General features: G+C 36.7%; 2 protein-coding genes across 2 annotated transcripts in view; both read left to right on the top strand.

Annotated features, from left to right (window-relative positions):
- Positions 1-6,134, top strand: part of LOC309505299 (sialidase-3-like) — a gene marked incomplete at its 3' end in the record, with an annotated part of 31,795 nt that extends 25,661 nt beyond the window's left edge. Inside the window, exon 4 of the mRNA XM_082178675.1 lies at positions 5,952-6,134. Within this exon, the coding sequence (XP_082034801.1) occupies positions 5,952-6,134 (183 nt within the window). The remainder of the gene's footprint in view (positions 1-5,951) is intronic.
- Positions 1-16,659, top strand: part of LOC309505013 (zinc-binding protein A33-like) — a 136,280-nt gene that overhangs the window by 65,056 nt on the left and 54,565 nt on the right. The window lies entirely within an intron of this gene.

Raw genomic sequence — 16,659 nt, 5'->3', positions numbered from 1 at the left:
CTTAAATGGAAAATAAATGGAATCTAATTAAACAGAATAGACTCTTACACCGTGTCAAAATCCATTAGGGCCGGTTCACACAGAACGCGTTTTTGCATTTAAAGACATGGCCCTATTTTAACGATCTAAGCACATGGTCTAAAGCGCAGGGCACAAGTGCAGTTAGGGCGTGTCCAAATCCACTTTTGCGCAGCGGAAAGACTGAACGCTTCTCCACAGAGGAAACAGATCTGCTCGTGTGTGAGGTTATAAACCGCACAAGCAGACCATATTTTACATTGTAATCCTTTTTATTTTTAATATTTGGCTTGTTTGTTGTGCATGTGCTGCTGTGCGTCCCTGTGCGTGTAATGAGCAGAGTCTATAGGCACACATTATTAACGCGCTCTGTAATTTTTTTTTTTTTTTACTTTAGACCAGGTTTCAGTTGGTCAATGGCGCAGTCTGTTTCAGTTCCTCAAAATAGCAACACACCAACAATGCAACTGAACACACCTCGTTTTCAGACCAGCAGCCCATGGTGCACAGATGGGCCCAAATGCATTTGCTGTTTATAGTTTTTATAGTTTTATAGTTTATAGTAAAGAATTATAGTTTTTACTAGTTGAAATTCAGTTATTGATATCTAGAATGAGCATTTTAACCAGTAAAAATTTAATTGTTGATATTCTCATTTGATATCAAAAATTACATTGTTACTAGTAAAAATGTGAATTCCTGATATCAAGAATTACGTGGTTACTAGTAAAAATGTCTATTCTTGATATCAACAATTAAATTGCTACTAGTAAAAAATTTAATTTTTGATATCTGAAAATGTATTTCTGATATCAATATAATTTCAGATATCTAAAATGGCTTTCTTACTAGTAAGAATTGTATTTCTGATATGTGAAACTGGAATTTAGTAAGAAATCAATTCTTGAAATCAACAATTGATTTTGAATGGCAGCCTATGGTGACATTTCACTAGTGAAAATACAATTACAGATATCAAGAATTATAGTTTTTACTAGTTGAAATTCAATTATTGATATCTAGAATGAGCATTTTAACTAGTAAAAATTGTCATTGTTACTAGTATAAATCTAATTCCTGATATCAATAACTATAATTTGAACTAATGAAAATTGAATTGTTGATATCAAGAATTCATATCCTGGAAATTAATAAAAGTTAAAACGGCTTGCCATATGGTAGCAAGCATTTTTAGAGCGAGAGCTTTGAGAACTGGAGAATGGTGGACTTCGGCCTTGTTCACTAATGCAGTCATGCGAGTCTTGCGAGTGAGAATTGTACTTTCTCACTCGCAATACAATTCTTACTAGTAAGAAAGCCGAAAGCTTACTAGTAAGAAACAGTGACAGAAATTTGCAGTGGTAGCAGTACGCAGGGTACTGCTACCACTGCAAATTTCTGTCACTGTCCATCTTTATTATGGGGTTCAGATATTCAGAAAGTGAGATATTTCAAGCCTTTATTTGTTATAATTTTGATGATAATGGCTTACAGCTTATGAAAACTGCAAATTCAAAATTAGAATATTGTGAAAAGGTTTTCATAGCTGTAAGCCATAATCATTAAAATTATTAATAACAAAGGCTTGAAATATCTCACTTGGCATGTAATGAGTCTATATAATATATTAGTTTCACCTTTTAAGTTGAATTACTGAAATAAACTAACTTTTGCACGATAAATTTTTTTCGAGTTTCACCTGTAGCAGGGCATTCAGTTACTTCTGAAAGGACAAAAATAAGGTGTCAGTGTATTTCATTAGACTTTAGCTTTGCCAGCTATTAAAAATCTAGCATTTCCTCACGTTTTACCACTGATTTTTAGTGACAGTCGATATGCATGGGCCACTGGCTGATGACAGTTTGTTTATTTAATTCATGTTTTTAAACGTAGATTAATAAAACAATAAAAAGTAAATTTATGAATCATTTTAAATGCACATGTTTAATTGCTTTAAAAAAAAAAGCTTTTGGCAAACCTTTTCTCTCTCTGTTTGCCAGATGCTTTTCTTTGTCGTTTTGCCAAATGCTTTTATTTATCTATTTGTCAATCGAGTTAAAAAATGCCATTGGACAGCACACACGTAGGAGCAACCAATCAACTTTCACCTCAATTTGAAGCGCCAAACCGTCTCCCACTTGGAAATGTAACACGCACTGTCATTGGACAGTTAGAGAAACTATACGTCATTACATCGGGAGTTTGAAGACGGGTTCTAGCGACGCAAAAATGTCCGGTGAATCTGAACGTGTTTGGAGAGGGGTTGTGGATGATTTGTTAGTTTTAGCTGATTTCTGCGAAAGAAATTCTCCTCTCGATTATCATTTTGTATATAGAGTTTCACAGTTGAGGGAAGACGTAGCAAACACAGCGGATAATTGTGGTTGTACAATAAATGGAAGGATTTGGGTTATGTTTGATGAGGCACAGAGTGTCATTCAACGACTGAGTCCCTCGGACTGTAGCAGCCGTAACGCTATTGTACTTCCAAGCATTCTTGAACTACACCAGTCGTTTGGATGTTCCAGCAGAAGAGACGGCAAGATGCCTTGAACGGCCTGCACGCGTTTAACTACAGCGGTCAATCGCATGACTGACTTTATAGTATTATATACAGCATGTCAAAACATTAGGCTGGATATTTACTACAGTTAAGTCAGTTTGGTTACGTGAAGGCGGGGAACTCTTGAATGTATGTGAGTGCTTTAAAGGGCATTGAAGTCGGAATTTGTTCAAATATTATAATATAATTGTATTATATAATACCTTACTATGATTAAAACATGCTTTGTTTTTAGGTAACATGACTTGAACACCTCCATTACGAATGAGGAGTTGGATAGAATATTGGCGGAAATACACCACAGATACCCCAGTGCTGGCTACAAGATGATCTTGGGACACATAAGATCCAGGCAACTGCGTATACAAAGTAGGAAATGTAGCAAATATTAACAGTTTAATCATCTAATGTCTCATCCAGGTTTGATATTAACAGATTTAAGGACGTCAGGAGTCAATGTATAATGGATTACAGTCAGGAGTTAATGGATAATGTTGCTAATGTCCAGGGTCACACAGAATCTGCACTTACAGACCTAAATATAATCCTTTACACATGTCTACAAAATAAAATTCCCATCAGTCACAAAGTTTTATATATTAAACATTTTGTTTTGTTTTCAGCTACCAATTATGGTGTAATAGTCTTATATTCTGATAGATCTGAAAGAATACACCATTTTCTATACCTGTTTCTTTACCCAAATCTGCAACAAAAAAAAAACATGCAAAAAGTCTGCATTTTTAATCTAATTGTTGACTGTGTAACTTGTTGACCACTACTTTTGTAGACATGTGCAAATGATTAAATTTAGGTCTGTAATTGCAGATTCTGTGTGACCCTAGACATTAGCAACATTATCCATTAACTTTACCAAAGAAATGCTTAAAACCAACCGAATAAGTTTATGATTCCCATCAATGTGCCACACACTGTTGGGAACTGGTACACTGTAACGTAGGCGTCGGGCCGTCCTAAGACGTCCTTAAATCTGTTAATATCAAACCTGGATGAGACATTAGATGATTAAACTGTTAATATTTGCTACATTTCCTACTTTGTATACGCAGTTGCCTGGATCTTATGTGTCCCAAGATCATCTTGTAGCCAGCACTGGGGTATCTGTGGTGTATTTCCGCCAATATTCTATCCAACTCCTCATTCGTAATGGAGGTGTTCAAGTCACGTTACCTAAAAACAAAGCATGTTTTAATCATAGTAAGGTATTACATAATACAATTATATTATAATATTTGAACAAATTCCGACTTCAATGCCCTTTAAAGCACTCACATACATTTGAGAGTTCCCCGCCTTCACGGAACCAACTTAACTGTAGTAAATATTCAGCCTAATGTTTTGACATGCTGTATATAATACTATAAAGTCAGTCATGCGATTGACCGCTGTAGTTAAACGCGTGCAGGCCGTTCAAGGCATCTTGCCGTCTCTTCTGCTGGAACATTCAACGACTGGTGTAGTTCAAGAATGCTTGGAAGTACAATAGCGTTACGGCTGCTACGGTCCGAGGGACTCAGTCGTTGAATGACACTCTGTGCCTCATCAAACATAACCCAAATCCTTCCATTTATTGTACAACCACAATTATCCACTGTGTTTGCTACGTCTTCCATCAACTGTGAAACTCTATATACAAAATGATAATCGAGAGGAGAATTTCTTTCGCAGAAATCAGTTAAACCCAACAAATCATCCAAAACCCCTCTCCAAACACGTTCAGATTCACAGGATATTTTTGCGTCGCTCGAACTAGGGCTGGGAATCGATTCCAAAAAGAATTGATTCCGAGGCGTTGGGAATTGAGAGTCTATTCCAAAGGTTGGATTTTTTTTTAACACAAACCGCGGCCTGTAGACGATTTCATTTGTCAACACAATCACGTCACCTGTAAAGAAATAAAGTTCAGACTAAATAAATGGATCCAGTCGTTAGGGGTGTGAACCGACACTCGATTACGATTATCATGTCATCGATTCAGTTCAATTCAATATCACGATGCATCCTCAATTTAAAATTTTACTTCAAAAGTGATGTGTGCACGCGTGTGTATGTGCTCGCCTGTTCGGGAAGTCGCAGTGACAGAAACAATGACATTCCAGTTCAAGTTTCAAGGGATTAAAGCTTGTTTATGCCATTAAGAAAAGGAAAATCTGTCAAATAAATTTTGTTTTAAAGAAATGTTCATTTAAAAGCAGCGCTCATTAATCAGGGTATTATGTTACCATTAAAGATGCACGCATCAACCGTCATCGAATCTGCTGTTGAAGGTGACGATCATCCATTTATAATCACGCGTAACAACACAGAATAATTATTATTTGACCATCGGGTGCGGACACTTAGGCCACATTTACACATAGCCGGGTATTTAGAGAAACGAATATTTCTCCCCCTCCGTTTTCAAAAATAACATCGTGCACACAATATCGTTTTCAAAAAAAGTTGTCGTTTACATCAACCCGCATAAATACAAAGGGGCGGCAGTGTAAGGAGAAGGATAAAGCCATGCAAGCCAATCAGAATCCTCAAAATCGACAACGACGAATAGCACGAGCGACTTCCTGTTCCTTTCAAAACAATAGACATGGCGCGAGGTTCGTTCGTGTGGACAGACAGCGAAGCAAATGCAAACAGGCCAAAAGCGTTTTCACAAAAGTAAAAATGAGTACCACTTTAACAGCATCCATGATCAAATAGTAGCCAAACAAACTCATAGACAGTATGGAACAAACTCTAAACATAGGGCGCTCACATGACGTAAGCATTTTCTGGCGCATAATGTGACGTTTGAGAACCTAAAACCCCGTTTCTCCCAGTTGACACGGCAACACATAACCGGCGTTTTCAGAAATCTCCACTTTGGCCGGAGTTTTTAGAAATAATCGTTTTCTGGGATAAAAACGGCGTTTTCGTGTAAATGACAGGCCAAAACGCAGGGAAATATCTGCGTTTTCCCATCGTGTAAACGGGGCCTTAAATCATTGGGGAAATTTTACTGGAAAATTATTGGGGCGGGTGGATGATTTGTTTTTGGCTGCGGATTCGGGTGACGTTGGAGCTCATCTGCGCATCTCTAACGGTACTGATCCACTTGTCATGATCCTGGTTCTTTTCTCTTTTCTCTCTGTCTCCATCTGCTGACTTCTCTCTGTTCCTGTTTCTCCATTCTCTCTCTCTCACCCGTTATCACTCACTCATCTCCTTCAGCTGCTCCTCGTTCTCTCATCCTCACACCTGCTCTCTATCTCCTGTCATTAGTCTCTCTATTTCTAGCTCTATCTTTCTCCTTTTCTCTGTCGGATTATTTTTGCCTGTCACGTATGTACTCACAATTGTGTTCTACCTACAGAAGATTAGTCCAGTCCAGTCTTTATCTGCCGTGTGTTACCTGATTTGTGCTTTGCCCAGTTACCTGCCGTGGAGAGTAGCAGAGGGTCCGACGCCTCACCAGCTTCCCTGGCCTCGCTATATACAAGCCTTCCGGACCTGCCGCTTCAGTTGCCGTTTGAGTTTTCTCACAGTCTCTACCTGAACATTTCTATTGTGAAATTCCTTTGTTTAATCGGCCACAGCGGCTTTGCCCTATTTCTATTAAAGAACTATTGCACCTGCTTTTCGCCTTTTGGATTCACTCTCTCTCTGCATACCGTGACACCACTTTTGTGACACGACTGTCGCGTGGTGTCGCGACGCCTCCCCACATTTGCACGTTGATGGGCGTTACTGCTATGAGCGTGGTTTTGACCGAGCGGGAAATGTTGCGTATTAGAACAGAGGACCTGCGAGAGACTTCCCCCCGTCTCCATATGCTACCGCGACAAAGCACGTACGCGACAAATGACGTCAGAAAAGCATCAGTACATTACAATCGGTTATGGGCTGGGTTTCCCGAAACGTTCTTAATGCTACGTCGTTCTTAATGCTGGGTACACACCAAAAGATTTTTTACATCTTAAAAGATTTTCAAAATGTGACAGACCACAAACATGAGGACAAAAAATCCTAGATTTAAGCGTTTTGTTCCTATAGTGTGTGGTGTGCCATGATGTGACAAAGACAGCACACCACACACAAACAGATTTTCAACCAGAGTCTCGACTATGAACACAGGAAATCTCGCAAAATATCGTGAGACTTCAGAATAAGCATGACGGACGATATGCAGGAAGAAATTGCGATAGTGTTTGGAATGATTTTCACAGAAAATTCACGTGAAAAAACCATTGTACCTACCATTATATATAACCTTTTATACAGAAATATATTCATTCTTTATTGTCTTTATTTATTCTTTATTGGATTTATTGTCTCTTTAGAAAAAGTTATTTAATCCCTCTAGTCTATAGAACCTCACTGAACCCTTAACACTCAGCTTTTTATTTTATTTTATTTTTTTTTTATTGATTTTAAGAATTATACAATTACAGTCAGGGGGGTACAAAGAGTAAAGCCGATAAACAAACATAAAAAGACATATACATAAACAGTGACAAACTTAAAAGTTAAACAAAAATTTGAAAATGTTTACAGATTGAAACGCACTTTGCAGCTTTCTTATTTTTCAAACCCAATATTGTGTTTAGGTATTGTAAAATTTCTGCTCTTAAAATGGGAGTGGCGCAATGGATAAGACACATGCCTTTGGTGTGAGAGACCCGGGTTCGAATCCACTGTGAGACACAATGTGTCCCTGAGCAAGACACTTAACCCCTAGTTGCTCCAGAGGCGTGCGACCTCTGACATATATAGCAATTGTAAGTCGCTCTGGATAAAAGCGTCAGCTAAATGAATAAATGTAAATGTAAAATGAAAAACAAAGGCTTGTTTCCTCGAAATTTACACTTATGAATACTAAATCTTAACATTAAGCTTCCTGCAAGTGTGTGTGTGTGTGAGAATGACCGTGTCTTCCATCATCTCGCTTTCTGATTGGATATTGTTTCGTTTCACGTGATAATCTCCAGAGCATGCGCGTGTTTGTCCTCGGGGTTCCCCCCCACACATCAGGATTTCTGATCGTAAATATTAAACGTTTAATATTTACGATTCGCGATCGGAGCGGCTCCGACGTTCTTCCGAGCAGGTTCGGACACTCTTAACACACCTCACACCAAGGGAAAATCTGATAAAATAATCAGTTAAACCATCAAGATAATCGGGACATAGCTAGGATTGTCGGAAGGGGAGAAATCGGCCCAAAATCAGCCCGATTATCTTTTGGTGTGTACCCAGCATAAGTTACACCTTAAGCTGTACCTTATCGTTAATACGTGTTTCCCGAAACGTTCTTAGTTAAGTATACCTTCTATAAGTCATACGTTCGGAAGGTTGGTCTGGACCACTCTTAGCTTTACCTTATCACTGTTGCAGGTCTATATGAATATAATTCTTACGTTTTAATACACACAGACAGTGTTCAATTAGGCTAATTCAAGTGTTTTCATGCAAATAATAAAATTGTCAGTACACTGATTTGTTAGAATTTTAATTATATTATTATATATATATATTATATTATTAATTTAATAAAAGAGCGCTTTTAAAGGCCAGTGAAAACATAGGCTACTGTCAGTTAAGTCCTATTCGGATGGGCTCGTCCGGTATTTTAAACATTTACAGGGGTAAGTCTGTGATTTTAGTGCCGTCCGAATCCATAATATCAGTGTTTTTTTCTCACCCAACCCGCGTAAAAATCCCTGGCCAAGTTAGTACCTACTGTTTTTTGACAAACAGGTCGTGTGGTGATTTAATTGCCATCTGAATCCAAATCTCTGAGTTTACAAGAAGAGATTCAAAATTCACTGTTTAAATCCTTTTTGATCACTGCCGAGCACCGTACGTAAGATGTACACTTTTATTACTGAAATGCTGGAAAGTATTTACAAGAACAATATTTCTTCGCAGCTCCACCTCAGCGAACAAAAATGGGAAAGAGAAGAAAGCACATAAAAAATGTAAATGGTTATTATGGCAGCAATATATGATAAAATTTTAAAATATGTAGGCTAGGCTATTATAGTTTGGTTTATTTTTTTATAATATCCCATGAGTCCTAATAAAGGCAATTTCAACTATTTCTAAAGTGCTTATTTTATAAAGAACACCGCTTTCTCACATAAACAGCCCCTGCACGAGAGAATAATTGATTCTCGAGCCGTCGACATCAGCAGATTCAGCAGCATCGCCACGGACAGCACCCAGTAACGTCGTACGTAAGAAGGTATATCTTAAGCAGCTTCCTAAGGTATAGTTCGGGGAACACGCCTAGAAATGGTATACCTTTAGTTAAGTTATACCTTAAGAGTCTTCGTAGCGCGCTAAGAGACAACGTTATCTGGAAACTCAGCCATGGTCTATTACTGAACCGATACCGAATCGTCCTCGTCTGCATCGCGATGCATCGTAGAAACAGAGCCGATCCTGACCTCCCTGGGGCCCTAAGCAAAATTCTGTTTAGGGGCCCTCATACCTGACCCGTGAGCCATGAACTATTTGCCATTGCCACACAGTCACACATGACACCCCAGTGTTCCCACTACAATCCCTCCTTTAACTAGTTCTAGTGAAAATGTAATTCCTGATATCAGAAGACATTGTTACTTGTAAAAAGTTAATTCTTAATATCAAGAATTCACATTTTAAATAGTACAAATTGAATTATTGATATCAAAAATGCATATCCTGTGAATGAATAAAAGCTAAAATGGCGCCATAGCATGTCACTGTGTTTTTAAATGATAAAAGTAATTCTTGATACTCTTGATTCTTGATGGTTATTATTTACTGAGGGATGTGCATCCATATTGACCAGAATCTCCAGCCAATCAACATTTTAAATTCAATGGAGCCTATCAATAGTCAATGTCAATACATTGCTTTCCATATTGCATTAGGGCAGAGTTGTAACTAAACCTTGACTTAGCGACTAGATAATCATCGTCTTGTTTTAAAACTATAATGAGGAGTGCCATCACGCCCATATTGTACTGGTCCTGACTCACAACAGATGTTTCTGCTGGAAAGTGCGCGTTTCATTTCATGCACGTTCATATGATCGCATGTTAACGCGCGACGCGGTTATCTTTTCCGAGCTGCAGTTTATAAACAAACACCGTTGTCCTTTGTCGTTTATTAAACATAATAAATCAACTCACATCAACTTAACTTTAGCCTACTGTTCTTTGCTGACATCAAACTTTGAGAGGAGAGCACACAAGTCTACCTGATAACTGTTGCTGCAATTAACTCTCATGGTGTTTTTTTCTCTCTCTTTTCGTGACCAGAAAGATAGTTCCGCTTCATTTTCTCATCGATATTGTAAACATTGATTGACGCGCTTTGACACGAGGGGAGGCGGGGCCTTGAGTAATTTGCGGGGCCCTACGCACCTTGCGTAGTGTGCGTATAGGGCTGATCGGCTCTGCGTAAAACGATTAATTTTGACACCCCTACCAGTCGTGACACAGAGTATGGTTTAGGGTAGGATGATTATTTCAGCATTGTGTAGGCAATCAGCGCAATGACTGACCAAATGAAATCTTTAGAATCAGTTGCAGTTACAATCAATCACACTCACATGAAGAAGAATGAATCCAAGGTCAACATCAGTAGTCTGGCGCTACTTTACGTTAGATTCGACAAAAAATTAAGTTAAATGGCAAATTTGCAATATTTTTTTTTGCATATAATAAAACAACATCCCCAATGATAAAACATCTTAGGGCCGTTCACAAAAAGGAGGTGACAGAGGAGGATCAGGTCACAATTAACTAATCTGATGCACCATTTTACATCAGATACATAAGCAGATCAATTTGAAGGTTTAAAAGACAGGGGAATGTAAATCAAACTGCTCAATAAATTACTAATGATTGGGGTTAGTCAGATTTAGGTAGCCTAGCCTCATTAACTCAGGAAGGGTTTTTATTTTTCCTAATCGCAATTCCAAAAGGAGGATGGGGAGGGAGAAACTCCACCTGCCCCGAAAAAGTATTTGATCCAGGCCCAGCCATCAATTGAACAACAGTTTGGGGCCAAGATGCCATACGCTGGTAGGTGTTTACTCAAATTATATATTGTAAGATTATTTGGTGTAGGGAAACTAAGCAAGTATACAGTATAATCATCCCATAAAAAAAGTCTGATGCATGTCAATAATAGTGCTGTAGTAATTTCAGTCTTAGTCGGTTAGTTTAGGTTATTTTTTGCACATAAGATTTAAAATGTCTTTCTTTTATCTGACTCTTTATATGATTGTTCTTTCATTGTAGCTCATAGTTTTCCCAAACAACAACTATATCAAAATAGTGATTGAGTTCATAATCAAGGACATGCACACTATCTGTTGTGGAGGATAAAGGTTTTTGAGCATTCATGAATACACTTGATCCAAAGTACAGGATTCCATGCAGACAAACAACAAAACAACTAATTTTGGAAAGATATTCAAAAGAAAAACAAGCTCTGAAGGACCAGCTCACTGTACGTCTGAGTAACTTTTTTTCCTGTTTGTCATTATTTCCCCTCTATTTCAATATGCTGTTTTGCTTTATGCTTTCGTAAATGCAAAATGTTTATTCATAATTTGATTAATCATTTAGTAATCACCATATACTTATACATGTAAATGACAGAATTCTTATTTATTACAGTTTTTTTTATTCGCTTTGGTACTTTTTTCAAAAGTAAGGTGTACATTTTCAAAACTCTTAGTACAAAAATCCAAACTGATCACACTTGTAACACAGCTAGTCATTCTTTCAAAACCTGATCTCATGCTTTCATTACAGTTATACACTTTTCAGTCCACATAATCATTGTTTCAAACACAAGATTATTGTAATATGTAATGAGAACATTTGGTTTAATCACAGAAACACAACAGTATGATCTTCTTTCAGTTTAGTACTTTTAACAATCAGTTCATTCAACAGCAAACAATGCAAGATACATGTTTCAAATCACCGTTGTTGCTGAATTTATTACAGTAATACAGGCTATGCCACATTAGAAAATACACGTGCATAACCTAACTTATGTAATTGAATCCATAATGTTTGTAATAGTATCTATCCAGTGTGTTATCAAAAGGTGTGATGAAGCACAGCCATGAGGTTCTGTGCTAGAACAGAGTTTGCTGCAATGAATACAGTAAATGATTTTGACTATTTGACTGAATCTATACTGTAGTGGACCTTTACAGATGAAGGTTGAGTTACAGTAATGTAACTACCATGTCTCTTCCATGTTTGCAGTATCACATGGCATACATACTGTAATGTACAATGCTGTATTTCATGCCGTCTGTCTCCCTTCTACTGATGCATCTCTGATCAATCTGATGTTTTACAGTCATTGACTGTTTCCTCTCCCTTATACTCTATTCTGCTTTACAGTATTTTCACAAATGGCAAATTTCTCTGTATCTTTCTCTCTCTCTCTCTCTCTCTCTCTCTCTCTCTCTCTCTCTCTCTCTCTCTCTCTCACACACACACACACACACACACACAAGTTCTATAGAAACTGTTTATAGAATCAATATCTATAGAAATCTATAGGTGTACCAAATTATTAATTGATTAAACATTAAGATCAGTTGGATTAAATCATAGAGAAATGTATTAAACTGAACAAGAAGAGATGCAAATCAAAAGTTTTATAGTAAGAGCTTTATGAAAGGCAGTTACTGTGAATGAAACATTTATGCAGATGAACCCGCATGCGCAAAAGAACAATAAATGACATCAGACGCAGCACGCGGTTGCACTAAAGTTCGGGAGGTTATGGAGGAAGTAAGCATATTCACATTTATTTAAACATGTTTGTGTAATGGAAGCCGTAACATTAATGAGCAGGTGCTGAGCAGGAGAAGAACGAAGAGAAAGAGAGCAAAATTGGCTATTTTTGCCTTCTGCAGGTTTATGGCTGCAAATTCACTACTGAGGTCTGTGTGGATGCGTAGTTTGACACTGCAGCCACGTTATCCTGTGTCCCCGTTCTTCCATTTCGTGTGAATTTTTTTCAAAAACGGAGCGGTTACGGTAGGATCCTTCTAGTTTAGCTTGAATTGAAGTACCTCCCTATATAGGCTACTAATTAGGTCTAACACCTCACTCTCAAGTTTTTAATGTTAGGCTACTATCTATGTCTGTTGTGTCTAGGGCTTCATCGCCGACGCATAATTGTGACAAATGTCGAAGTAGATTGACGTAAAAGTCGCATCAAATCCGCCTTGGTTGTTCACACTGCGGCCGCATTGAAAAAAATCAGATCTGGGTCTGATTTAGTACCACATACTGTATGTATGTGGTCTAAATCTGATTTGAAAAAATCAGATCTGGGCTAGATTTGAGTGTTCACACTACCTCTGAAGAAGTCTGACCTGGTCACTTGACCCAAAAAAAATCAGATTTGGGCCACTTTTGCCTGCAGTGTGAACGGGGCCTAAGAGACCTAGAGCCTCCGTTCACATCACAGTATGAGGTGAAAGACCATCAGACGCGGGGGAAGAAATAAACCACACACACTTTACAACGTGCAACAATCAAAACAAGACTGTTTCCAGAAGAAATTAGGAATGGTCCAGATGTCATATTACAGCGTGAGAAACATCTGAAGACTTTCGCTCTGAACTAGAAAATGCAGGTTAACACAGTGTTCTGCCAGATTCATCACTTCTTTCTACTTCGTGCAGCCGTTCAGGCATACATTGCCACACAGGACATGTTACAGTTTACAGCCAAATGAATGTTTCGAGCGCACCGGCGCCGGGTCACTGGACGGAGGAGTTACGAAGAGAAGACAAACATTAGCATTCAGACGTGGAGAAAGTCATCGCGTTTGGACATGATTCAGAAAAACTTCAGAACATGCACAATAAGACCAGGAGCTTTATTGAAGAAAGTGATACATGCAAAAGTGACCCGAGAGGAGGACATATGTAAGGTACGATCCCGGCAGAAATCTGAGGTCAAAAGGTCAAAGGGCGGACGAACGGCTGCGAAAACACCAAGTGAAATTTTGCAACAAAATCAGTTACTAAGTTGATTTGAACTGGACTGAAATTATTTAACATGTCAAACAAGAAAAGACTAAATTCATATATTATGTGCCATGCATATATTAAACAGCATTTTAGCCATGACTATTCATAATTTAAGTGTCCAGATACTGTCTCAAACTTTTTATTATTATTAAATTAAGTACCCACTCAAAAAACCTAAACATAAGTATCTATATTTTATTAGATTTTAACATTGTAAAAATATAAATATAATATAATTTAGTTGACTTTTGAAAACAAGAGGTAGTAAAGACTTTCAAATGTTAGTAATTTTGAGGCATTACTGTTAAAGTAAACCAATATCCTGAATATTTTCAGCAGATTATATTTACAGTGGTTTGGCATTTGAATTTAGTGACTTTTAGACTAATAATCATGAATTGCGTTCACACTTTACTCAAGTTATAATAAAATAAAAATAAAAATAAATAAATGTCTGTCTGATAGGGATAGTTCACTAAAAAAAATTAACGATCTGTTATTTACTCACCCGTGGCTTTCAAAGTCACATTAGAATAAAGAAAAATGCTACTTTTACTGTTAAATAATTGAGAAAGGACTGAAGTCACATGACATATTATATACTTTGAAGTCTACATGAAAGTGTAATGGAGTAAAAAGCATTATTTTCAAGAAAAGTACAGATTCCTCAGAGTTATAATCCAGTATGTTAGCAAAGTTACACCTTTGAACACAACAAATATGTCCCCACATAAAGTCCTTGAATTTGAGGGTATTGGACCTGGAAAGTCCTTGAAAGGTTTTTGAATTTGAAGTTAACCAAGGTGTGGGAACCCTATCTGTGTTAAAGGGTTGGTTCACCCCCAAAAATCTGAAAATTAATAGCGGGGCACAACGTACGCGGGGCTAGTTGTAACACTTACAGTAATTAGCATGTGAGTCAATCTCGTTCAGCAATCAATCAGCAGAAAGTGGATGCAAAGAGCAGTTGTAGGTAGGCCTACTGTGCACATACGATTCTTTATATATTCATATTTAACATACAGAACATAACTCAACGTTTAATATGATCCCAGATTTATGAATGTGTAAATGTCTGACCAAATAATTAAAATGTTAATTATGCAAGGAAACCTTGTGCTTTGGTCATCTGAACCACTTAAATAGACGTATTTTATTCATTTAATGAGTAGATTAGGCAGGCACACAATTTAATAAAGACAAATCTTTTTTTCTCTTTTTTTTTTTTTTGTAACAAGTAGACTTAAGACATAACACATAAGACACTCTTTTTCGCCACCTGCAACATTTATGTAATATGAAGAAATGGTCAGTGAACGAATCTGAACAAATCATTTTGGTGAACGAAATGAAACTGAACAAATCTGTTGAAAGAATCAAAATATCCACCACTAAACACACTTGTTTTAAATACTTCCACACGTTAGCATGGCGAAACTTTGTAACGTGACGAAACTTAGTGTATAGTTGCCATATCAACACTATATTGAGAAAAAAATTTGCCAAAATTCAGATATCTTTGGAAGATATCACTGAACATTTATTTAACCATAGAAAAAGTAAATTTCTTACTTACGTTAATTTTTCATCTCTATTTTTTGTGTCTATTTCAAATGAGACAAATCTGATATTGTTTTAATCTCCAAATATTTTATTTAACAATTGTTCTTTAATGCTTTGCTTACTGGCAGAAGACACTAGCCGGGTTTAAATCCCAGTTGTGCAGGCGGGGCATGTTGTCACTGCGTTACAGTTAGAACTATTGCTATTCTATTCGATACATTTATGAATTCTATTGAGAAAAAGGTGAAGACTGAGAGTCAATGTTCAGAAATGATTAATTATTATGTTTTGTACTATGTTGTATAGCTGTGTTTTCTGGTGTGTTCATTGTCAAACTCAAAAATGTGTTTATTTTTAATGATAAAAAAATGCCATTGTTTTATATGGAAAAGTTAATAATTGTATTTTATTGAGAAAATATTTTAGTTTGTGTTTATTTTATTTTTTTATTACATCAGATAGCATTTTAAGCTGACATATGGTCATGTTACAATGTGCAACACCTATGGGGCATGTTGTCACAGTTCACTTCCATTTCACTCCCACTTTGACACTTCAAAAAGTTCATAAAGAGATCGTAAAAAAACGAATCCGTATGAATTGAGCGGTTTGGTCCAAACTTTCTGAAGAAGAGACTCGATCACTTTATATGTTGAACTAGGGGTGGGCGATATGGTAAAAATATCATATCACGATTTTTTTCAGGAAAATCACGATTCTTTTTTATGTTGGTTTTACTATTTTGTGACTGAGCATTACAGCCAAACTAATGTCCATATTTTAAAAACAAAGCCTTAGGTAACAAAATATAAAATAAAAAAGAATGGCAGACGGAGCGAAGATAAAAAATATTTGTCATTATTTTCTTTGTTATTAAATATTAAGATCAAAGATACACATTACACACAACTTAATATACAAATCAAATAAACAGTGCTTTGTTTTCAGCTACAGGTGTATTTAACAGTAGCATTGAAGAAAGTAATTAAATGAACAAATATGAAAATAAAACAAAACATAGACTTCACTGTATAAATTATAAATTGATACTTATTAAAGCTACTATTAAAGTTATCAGTCAAGAGCAGTGAGTGATTTTCTCTTTGCATTTTGTTGTTTTATTAACAATAAAGGGATAATTCTCCTAAAAATTCTAATTGTCATAATTTACTCTCTCAAGTTGTTTTAAACTCGAATAAGTTTCTTTCTTCTGTTGAAAATAAAAGTTATTTGGAAGAATGTGACTTCCAGTATATTTTTCTCTTATGGAAGTCAATGGGGACCAGCTACTGTTTGTATAGCCACATTCTTCAAAATATTAATATTAGAAAAATATTAGAAGGAAATTAATACAGGCTTGGAACAACATTATAGTGCGTAAATAATGAGATCATTTTTATTTTTGGGTGAACTATCCCTTTAAGGACAAACGGCAGCGTGTTTACTATTA

This window comes from Leuciscus leuciscus (genome assembly GCF_965113295.1).
Source record: "Leuciscus leuciscus genome assembly, chromosome: 8".
Lineage (NCBI taxonomy): Eukaryota > Metazoa > Chordata > Actinopteri > Cypriniformes > Leuciscidae > Leuciscus > Leuciscus leuciscus.
Note: the sequence above shows the minus strand (reverse complement) of the source record. Positions and strands in the feature narration are given on the sequence as shown.